The 10,559-nt window shown below is 38.3% G+C and overlaps 1 protein-coding gene across 1 annotated transcript in view; it reads left to right on the forward strand.

Annotated features, from left to right (window-relative positions):
* Window positions 1-6,098, forward strand: part of STK24 (serine/threonine kinase 24) — a 65,480-nt gene extending 59,382 nt beyond the window's left edge. The window contains exons 9-11 of the mRNA XM_063425469.1: window positions 4,113-4,181; window positions 5,205-5,341; window positions 5,845-6,098. Coding sequence (XP_063281539.1) covers window positions 4,113-4,181; window positions 5,205-5,341; window positions 5,845-5,881 — 243 coding nt within the window. The 3' untranslated portion in view covers window positions 5,882-6,098. The remainder of the gene's footprint in view (window positions 1-4,112; window positions 4,182-5,204; window positions 5,342-5,844) is intronic.
* The last annotated feature ends 4,461 nt before the right edge of the window (window positions 6,099-10,559 follow it).

A 10,559-nucleotide genomic window follows, 5' to 3' on the forward strand; every position in this document is an offset into this window, starting at 1 on the left:
ATTATTTTTTTATTTCCTCTGAATATTCTTTTCATGTCATTACTTTTATCATTAAGGAGTTGTATGTGATGTTCAAAGAATCGAAAAGCCTTTCTTTTTAAATTTCTCTTGTGACTCTCATATATATTTTATATTGTTTTTTATTGATTTTGAGGTTCTAGTGAACAGCAGAATGGAGATTTACAGTAGACATTTCAAGACCATCAAAGGAAAGGACATGACAATAACAGTAGTGGCATGTAAACACCTGTTGGTTGACTCTCAATTTACTTTTAATTAATAAAGAAGCTCTAACTTTTCCCTTTGTGACTTACTTTTAAAAATGTGAACCCTTTCAGCCACTAACTTGTTAAAGGAGCACCATAGTGCCAGGAAAACCAACTTGTTTTCCTGGCACTATAGGGTCATTAGGTCCCACCCTCAGGGCCCCCCCTCCCGCTGGGCTGAAGAGGGTTAAAACCCCTTCAGCCACTTGCCTTTCTCCAGCGCCAGGCTCCCTCTGTGCTGGGGAACTCTCCACCCCCTGCCGACGTCAGATCCGAATGCGCATGCGCGTCAAGAGCCAAGTGCGCATTGGAACCGCCCATAGGAAAGCATTACTCAATGCTTTCCTATGGACGGCAGCGTCTTCTCTCACTGTGATTTTCAGTGAGACTACAACTGAATATTTATCAAAACATGTCCAGTTTAATAGTAATATGGACCAACATACATTTTAAAATAACCTTCACTTAAGAGTGATGTCAAGTGACAAATTTTGTAAAATAACAGCAACATAGTACCAGTTATTCTAGAGAGATTATCCACCAAAAATCAAACAGTGGAAAATACTGGAAAATGCAAAACAGAAGTATATTTTTGAAGTATACTCTTACCCTGATATTTATCAATGGTTTCAAAGCGACACTATAGGCACCCAGACAACCTCATCCCAATGAAGTGGTCTGTGTGCAATGTCCCTGTCCCCTAAGCCCTACCATGTAAAACATTGCAGTTTCAGAGGTGCTTCCCACATTTACACAGAGTTTAACTCTGTGAAATGATGCTGGAAGTCCTTACGCATTGCATGAGCATGCCCAGTGTCTTCAAATCTCCATAGGAAAGCATTGATTCAATGCTTTCCTATGGGGAATGCTTAATGTGCCTGCGACGCTTGCCATTAGCTTCTCCCCATTGCTGGTGGAGTTGAAGACGGAGTTAGTGCCGAGGGATCTCAGTGCTGTAATCAGGTAAATGCTTAAATGTTTTTTTTTTTTTTTTTTTAATCCTTTCAATAGGGGGTTGGAGGGACAGAAAATAGGCTTATTGCTGAGGGACACTATCGCATTAGGAAAATAATTTTGTCTTTCTAATGGACATCAATTACAGTCACTTTTAACAATGTTGATGCAATCGCTCATTTCTGATACATTTTGACCCGACGTTTACCATTATCTGATCTGTGAAAGTGCCTAGTGATGTTACACACTTAGGTTTCAGTCATCACAGTCCTGCTGATTATGAGCGGAACTTTAATGGGACCATCAGACAATTGGCAACACCTCAAAGAACTTGAAAAATACTTGAATATACTTTTTCTAACAAATACCCCAAATTATTTCGTATTTACTGTGCATGAGCAGAACAAACATCTACCACCTACACCTAACACTTTTTTGTTTATTAAATAATTAAGGACAAATTAGCACTGTAACTAAAATATAATTGGAAAGATCAATAGAATAATAAATACACGCGTGCTGTATACCTGAAAAGTCAATTTCGAGCTAACTTCAAGAAACACAGACAGCCTCTACCCAAGAAAGCTTGAAAGGAAAAAAATAGAAATACCATTTAATCATTATACAAACAGCCAGAGGCAACGGGGAGAAAGGAAGAGGGGAGGTGGGGGTAAAAAAAAATAATAATTTAACAATCTGGTGCGTTTTTATACTTGAGAGTAGCAAATAATTCTCTGACAATGCACTTTTGGATTCAAATGGCGATGTATCAATCCGTCCCTGCTCCTCCTGTTGCCCACAGCTGTTTGTACAATGATCAAATAAATGTGTTTGCATTTTTTTCTCAAGCTTTGCAAATTTAGCAATCTGTCATCATCACGCTTGCAATCTTGTTTGAGCTGGACTTGAGGTGACAGAGGATGAAAATATATACGAAAATATAAATCGGAATGCTGCACCATCTCATGTGCCCGATTTAGTAGATTGTACCCATGAGGTTAGTTAACGCATGTCCATGAGATACTTATCTTGTGTGCATGTGTCTGCTATTTTGTGGGCACAATCTACTAATTTGGACACATCCGATAAGCAAGGTTGGCACTTCTCTAAGCACCAACCCCTCTCTCTGCTGCTTTGGCCTGCTCCAGCCACTGCCTGACCTCCAACATGGCAGCAGAGTCGATTGGCCTCTTTAATGATCTCATTGGAGCCCAGCCAGGAACTGGAGTAGGCCGACGCAACAGACAGAGAGGTGGGTGCTTAACTAAATGCCAGCTCTGTTGCCCACTATATAGTTATCTTGTGTGCATGATTTAGTACATATTAGAGTACTATATTGTGGCCGCAAAATACCTAAAGAGTGCACACACATTAATTATCTTGTGGGCACAACCTACTAAACTGTGCACATGATGCATATGATTTAAAAATATTTTCCTTGTCCCCTCTTGGGGCCTGTAGTTTGTCAACATTATTTAGATAGATAGTCATTTATTTTAAGGTACTCCATTGTATAATTGTAAAGTGTTACTAAAAGTGGTACTAAATAAATGTTAATATTAATAGGAATAATGTAGTTTCAAAACTCTGCAAAACTGCCAGTTTTTTCATTCCTATTGTAAGTTGGCAATATCAGCCTAACAAGCTCAACAAGGAAATCAGATTTTATTTGTAAGTAGATAAAATGTTTTCACTTCAGTAGCATTACCTACAAAAAAATGTGTCATAAATTCACTTTGATATATCTTAGAAAACGGACCGTTAGTTGGTAACGTACCAATGCTGTCTTCTCCAGATAGTAATGTAGGACAATTTTACCATTTAACAAAGTAAGTGATGAGAACCGCACTCAGTCCCAACGGCCAAGGGTGCTCCAGAGAAGGACCAGCAATCCCAGTACAATAATCCAAGAAGAAAAAACTCACAAGCACTCCAACTTCAAGCCGCAGGCAGATTTATTATGACAGAATGCAACGCAACGTTTCGACCGGAAAGGTCTTTTTCAGCTTGAAAAAGACCTTTCTGGTCGAAACGTTGCGTTGCATTCTGTCATAATAAATCTGCCTGCGGCTTGAAGTTGGAGTGCCTGTGAGTTTTTTCTTCTTGAATTTTACCATTTAAGACATATCACTTTTATTAGTAATTTTGTCTTTTCTGCAGGCAGAATTATCTAACCAGGAAAAGATAAGACAAAATAATATCTTTAATTTGAATTGTCTTTTGAAATGGTGTGTTATAGCCTGGTTTCATGTGTATTATTAGCCACACTTTATATATCTATGGCCCATTAATACTGTAACATGTATGCAGAATGAAGAGTTATTGTTGACACTTACATTTCTGGTATTTTGTGTGGAATATGAGAAGGGGCTAGATTTCCCTTGATGTGATTGATTCCCCCTTTCTGATTGACTGCATTTAAAGCGACTGCAAAGACCCCCAGTGATGCTATTGCTGCTTGGGGAGCAGTGGTCTCAGGGTGCATGGAAGGTGGAATTTGCTTACTTGAAGCTGTCCCTCGTGGCCGCTATCATCTTCTACAGAAATTTCTTCAGCTCCTGGTGCTTCATTTGCCAGGAGCCCATGTCAGAGCTGTATTCTAGCGAATGCGTGAGGGTATACTGCTGACGTCTGCAGAGGATCCCGCAAGAGCCTCCATATACATAGCCTTCCCCCCTCAGCCTTCATTAGTGATAGAGGTAACTCTGCCTTTTGTCAAGCGTAGGAAATACATAAAACAACGTTTTAATCCTGGTATCAGTGATGCATGATATCACATAGTAGTTAAAATCTTTTCACCGTCCTACTACTTTTTCTTTCAAATTTGTAAAGCATTATGGAATTTATGTTCAGTAATTACAAATGTTGATTATTGTATTCTTTGCATTCAAGGTTAAAGACATTCCAAAGCGGCCTTTGTCTCAGTGTTTGTCTTCAATAATGTCTCCTTTATTTGCTGAGGTATGTAGCCTTCACTTTATTTGGACTTCTATTTGTGTTATTTTGACCTTATTTTAACAACCAAGGAGATTTATTTATTGATCTGAATTTCACGAGAATTCATTTAAGAATATCTGCATTTTTGCATTTCGATTGCAATTGAAATTCTTGATTATGTTAAATGGATCGTAAAGCTAAAATGTATTTTTGTATTTTAGCATGTGCGAAGCCAGGCATATCGACTACAGTTTATATCGGACATAAAATGCATTCACTCAATGAAACCAGATTGTTCGAACACTAGACTTTATGTTTTGATCAGATCTGTAGAGGCTCTGTGCAAGGTCTATTTTCCTATACAACATTACAAACTGTCGACCACTAAACGGGGATGATAAAAATGCCAGCTTTCATCCCAAAATAGTTAAATAGCTAAAATAAGTGTTTTCAGATATTTTTTCCCCAACACCTTGTTTCAGCAGGCCTTGTGGTAAACTGAGAAGGGAGAGATGGTATTAGACATGTTCTGAGTACAAGCACTTTGTTAACGATTGTATTTATAGATGGAACTGTGATCTGGCTATATTTGTAACATTAGCAACATTTGTATTTTTATCTAAGCCACTGAAGCTATTCCTTAATTTTTTACCTTACTCCAGCTGTAGTGCATTGTCAGTCGATCAGAAAACACAATTCAGTCTGGTAACTACTGGACAAATGTAGCCGGCCCATTATAAAATCTGATAGTTCTGATTTATTCACGATAGCTTTATACACATTCCAAGCGGTCTTGGGAATATGCTCAGCTCCTTTCGAAAATAAGAGGAGCATGCTGATTGGCTGAGCATTTTCTCGTCTGGGTTTACTACAGATTCTGGAAGGCCTGGATGTTTTTTATTTTTATTTTTATTTTACCTCTATGTGTGCATGTCTTAATGCATTAAAAATGAAGAACAGCCTCAGCTTTGTGTCTTTTTAAATTATTTATTGCGTAGGGAATAACATGGTAAGCAGTGTCCATCATATGTTTTATTCTTTCTTTAGCTGAAAGATAAAAGTCAAGCATGTGGAGGCAATGTCGGGTCAATAGAGGAACTGAGAGAGGCTATTTATTTAGCTGAAGAGGCCTGCCCGGGGATTTCAGATACAATGGTATCCCAGCTCCTTCAAAGGCTCCAAAGGTAAGACAAAACGTCTGAACTCTGGAATTCAGTGAACTCTTACATTACTGCATAAAACAATTGCTGGAATTCAAAGTTAATTTCAAAGTTTAGGCCAAAACATAGCTAACTTGAAGAATCTCTCCATTTCTTGCATATTCTCCTCAAATCTCTGATTCACTAGTATAAACTAAATGTACATTTCCTGATTAAATAATTATGTAATTATGTAACCACAGACCGCTGGATATCCATATTATACCCAAACATGGTTATTCACTAATGTGAGATTTGGTTAAAAATCAAGATGAATTTCAAATGTAAGGCCATAAGGCCAAAGTAGCTTAACTTAGTAAGTAGCATATCAGATATTGTCATATTGTCACAATAATTCATGCTAGTGGATATCCCTGCCTGCCCTGATATTGTAACATAGATGGCATTTCATGGGCTACATAACTTATCACGCCTGTTAGTTCCTTGGAATCCTGTGACTTTTAATCACTGGTTATCTTTTATTGCAGGTATTCAGTCAATGGAGCAAATTCTTCATCACACTGAAGATCTTTGTTTTATTCCTTTTCACGACACATGGACCTATCATTGTTCTCATCATACGATTTTCCTCTATTCACAGAGTCATGGAATGAGGACATACTGGACGTATCCATGACTCTTAGATTGGGTGTCTTCTACACCTTATTAAAGCTATCATTTTTATGATTTAATTTTAATTTTTTTTTCTAATCATAGTGCAAATATAAAAAAAAAATTAAATACAAATGTATATTACGTAAGGCAGATGAAGATATTGTGAAACCTCAGGTATCTTGCTTTAAGCAGTCTGCTTTGTTGCGAGATGTAATAAAAGCTCTGTTGGATTTCTGTACAGAAATGTATATAGCATCATTTTTACTGGAGTCCCTTGAGCATGCCTAAGGCTACCCTGCTTGCAAGCGGGGAAGTGCATCTGTAGATAATGTTAATTGATTAAATATTTAACAGGCCATATACAAGTCTTACTTTTTTTATCACTTGTAATTTTTAAATGATGTGACAGGTGAATTTCTTGCGTTTGTTTTTCTACTTAAGAGCTGTGTCCCAAGAGACGATTGTTACATGTAATCGGTTTGTACCTTGAAACATGATCCATTGTAAATGTACAGTATTGATCACAATCCTTGGAAATATGAAGTTTAGCATTTAGAAGAGCATTTTGTAAAATATCTACCAGTTTATTTGTGTATGCTTTACAACACGGCAGTCACGAGTTTTCATGACGTCTTTAATTTATAGGTTTTGCTTGTTTGGAATTTTTGCTCAGCAAGATGAAGTTTGGTTCTAAATCAACAACGGCACATCGTACACTGGAAAATTACAGTTATTTTTTATTAAGCAATGTGTAAAGGAGGCAGAACCCTTTTAATTAAAAATAAGAATTTTTACAATCTGTTGTCCTGTCCCACCTTCCTGGTCGTAAGGTTGCTGGGCTTCAACACATGTTTGGGTTTTAACAGGATTCTAGTGTTGATTACTGTTCACTCTATATTGTTATGACATCTTTACATTGGGGAATGACTACCTGTGGAATACTGATAAATAGTGGCCATTATCATTCTGCTGTAACAGTATCTGAGTACATATTGAAAGTCACAGAGAACCAAGTATAGTTATCAGTTGTTCACCTACACAATGCTTGGAAGGTTGCAGATCCGGTTCTAGAACATGAAAGTGGCAATATAAATCTACATTAGTGGTTCTTAACAGTTGGGTTGGCACCAAAAATTGGGTCTGCAATGGTTGGAGCAATCTCATCCTATTTTATGGCCTTAGCCCATGTGAAAAGCAGCACTGCATTTCCAGTGCATAGGACACACATTTAGTCAGTGAAGCGTTAAATTAACCCCTTAAGGACCAAACTTCTGGAATAAAAGGGAATCATGACATGTCACACATGTCATGTGTCCTTAAGGGGTTAAGGACATGTTATCCTTCCCTACAATCTCCTTAAAGAGAAAGCATGGCACAGATCAGCACAAATCAAATAGAATGTTTATGTCCAATACCTCTATGTTATATATCCCCTCATGTGAAGATAATTTTATTGCACATATGATGGCCGAGCCTGCATGAGCTTGGTGAGATTATGGTATCTTTGAAGCCTAATCATATATGTTATCGCCAAATACATACACATATATGTTATTTTAGACAACTGGCACTAAAATTGAATATGCTAGGTTTGACTTTATAAATGTTTTATCTGCTGTGAGAGTTAACAAGAACATTTTAAATGAGCTTCAGTTATTATTTGTATTAGTGTGAGATAAATGTAGCATTTTATGACACACAGAAACCTGTGGTATTGGAATTTATTTAAGAATATATATATATATTGTTCCAAAATACCAGAGTAGTACAGTATGCAATGATACCTTTTTTATTTAACGCACATATTATTGTTATGGTACTTTTTCAGTAAACCAAAATGTTTAAGTGTCTATCTGTTCCTGTCCAAATTAAAGAGAATTGAATTGCGTATATACGCTGAAGTAATTCAGTCTGACACACGGAGTTCAGGTTAAAATAACTTCGAGGAAATTTATTGGCAAGTGCAGAATCAGCGGGCGCGCAGGCCCTTTTAAGAGACATTTTCGTCATCATTGATTATCAAGATATCAGTGAATAAACATCATTAATTGGATTAATTGTTAAGTGTCTGGGTTAGTGTCCACCTATCAATATAATTAATTGGATCAAAAGCTAAGTGGTTAGTTCCGTGTCCACCCACCAAGAGGTGGTACTTTTCCGGACACGGGTGGGGGACAAGGGGTCTTGAGCGTCATTTTACTCGGTCGGTGATGTCAAATCTCGTGGTTAGGTGCAAGGTCTCTTATGAATAGAACATTTCATTACTACTGTGTTCTCATGGCCTTTAAATTATATTATGTTGCGAGTTAGGGGAAATTCAACAGTTCCTGGGTTAGTCATATCCTTATGGAGAATACTGTCCTTGTCTATTGTATTAAATGTGCTGAGAAATACTGTCATGTAATGTAGTTTTAAAATGAACAAGTCAGGTTAGGAGGACAAAATGGAGGATTGTCACAGTATAAGGTTAAAAATGGAGTTAGTGCAATAATTGAATACAAGTACAATAAGGTTTTTTAATAATTCTACATCAGTCCCCCCTATGAAATGTTAGATTCTAAGAGATAAAACTTTATTAAGTTAGTACCAGGAAGACGTGTTAACCCAAAGGCACAGAAACCCTGTGGCCGCTAGCTAGGTGTTAATGCAAAGTGCAAGGCTGTCCCTAGTTCTGACCCTGATAGGCTAACTCATCCGTCAGTATGGCTCTCGAACACTTCACACCCATGGGTATCCCATGGCAGCTAATCCACCACTTCTCCAACACGGGGTCTTTACCATTCACTGACAGATGCTGTCCCTAAGTTAGTCCCTTCCTAGAATTCCTGCACTTTATCATCAAAAGGGATGGATTGCAGCGGCAAACAGGGTGAGTTGAGATCCTGGAAATCTTGGTCATAAACATCAAGTAGTGTGAAAGTGGGTGCCGCTTGGTCAATAGTCTTCGTGAGAGCTTTCCTTAGGCAGGGGAAGACACAACAAAAGAGAAGAGCAAAGATAAAAAAAGAAATTAGTATTGCCATACCAATATACATTAAAGCCTTTTTCCAACCTGTCATCCAACTAAACCATCTGTCCCAGGGATCTTTTATCCCAGAATTCCTTTTTAATTCTTCTGAGAGGTCATTTAATTTTGCTATGGCTAATGTAACTTTACCATTAGGACCTGTGTTTTCTGGGATGTAGGTACAACATGTCATGGTGTCGGGCAAAATTTTACATACCCCTCCTTTTTCGGCTAGGATCATATCCAGGGCTATTCTATTTTGGAAGGCCATTTGGGATGTTGCCTGCAATTGTTCGGCTAATCCCTGGAGGGCATCTCTGGTGTAATTAACAAAACGCTGTTGATTGTAATAAATGTAGTTTATCCAATTTAAGTTCTTGTTTGCAGTAACTATGGTAAAAATTGATTCAAATCCTGCAGCAACTTCATCTCTTGCTTTAAATTCATTGGGTACCCCCCTAGGCACCCCAATGGCATCAATGTAAATGTGAGGGTCAAAACTTCCTTTTACTGGGGCTTCACGCTTGGCCTTAGTGTGGCTGGACTCATGGGTGTTGGTGTATGTGTCAGAAATAATGTGTATAGGCATAATGACCTTGGCCAATGTACACTCCCCCCACCACTCTGTGTCCATTCTGGATCTTAACTGTAAATCCCCACACAACCAGTAAATATCTCCCAGTGACCTAGTGTGCTGCTGCAGCAAACGTACAGGAACAGTTCTATATGTACTACAATAACCTGCGCGAAAGTTACCCACAAATTTACCAATCCCATCATGTTTGGCATAGCAAGTGTAATTACCTTTATATACAGTAACACCATGAGGAGGTCTTACATTTTTGGCTATAAGAGGATACTCCGTTGTCCATGCTTGACATTGAGACCTGTTGAAATTATATTGGTAGGCAAAAAGACTTAAAATGCATTTTTCATCATCTACTGGCAGGGTTAAGGGTACAGTGCCCAGATGAGGCCGGGCACCACCACACACATAGCATGCGGTTCGGTTATGTTTGTTGGCATTATATTTCATCCATTCTAACCATAGGTTAACATCATTAAAACCTGTTTCAGCGGCCATAGTATCTTCAAAGGTGGGGTTAGCAATGGCCATCATGTCCTTAAAGGACTGGATGTGTGGTTTTAATGGGTTTGTGACCATATGAGTAGCTCCTCGCCACTCAGGGGAATTGCACATATCTTTAAGGTAGAAATGCCCTAATTTAGTATAGGAACCCTTTTTCCAGTACATTCCCAATACATACTGGTCTGCATCTGTTGGGCTTGGATGCTCAACATTAAGAATTAATTTCATTGGTGTGCCTCCTCCAGGCTTTCTCAGAGTCATTCTTTGAAGGAGGGACCTACCATGATCATCTACTTTAGATAAGGCACTTTTTGGCTTGTAGCCCCAGGAAGGCCCGGCATTCCATCCCGCCGCCCCCCAATGGCCACAATCATGTCCCCATTGTTTGTCAACTACACAAACATATGGATCTTTTGCATGAGGGATATCTCTATAGATATTCTGGATCTGTGTTGTAGTGAATGGGCATTCTACGATGTCACAATAATCAA

Source organism: Pelobates fuscus, chromosome 1, assembly GCF_036172605.1.
Source record: "Pelobates fuscus isolate aPelFus1 chromosome 1, aPelFus1.pri, whole genome shotgun sequence".
Lineage (NCBI taxonomy): Eukaryota > Metazoa > Chordata > Amphibia > Anura > Pelobatidae > Pelobates > Pelobates fuscus.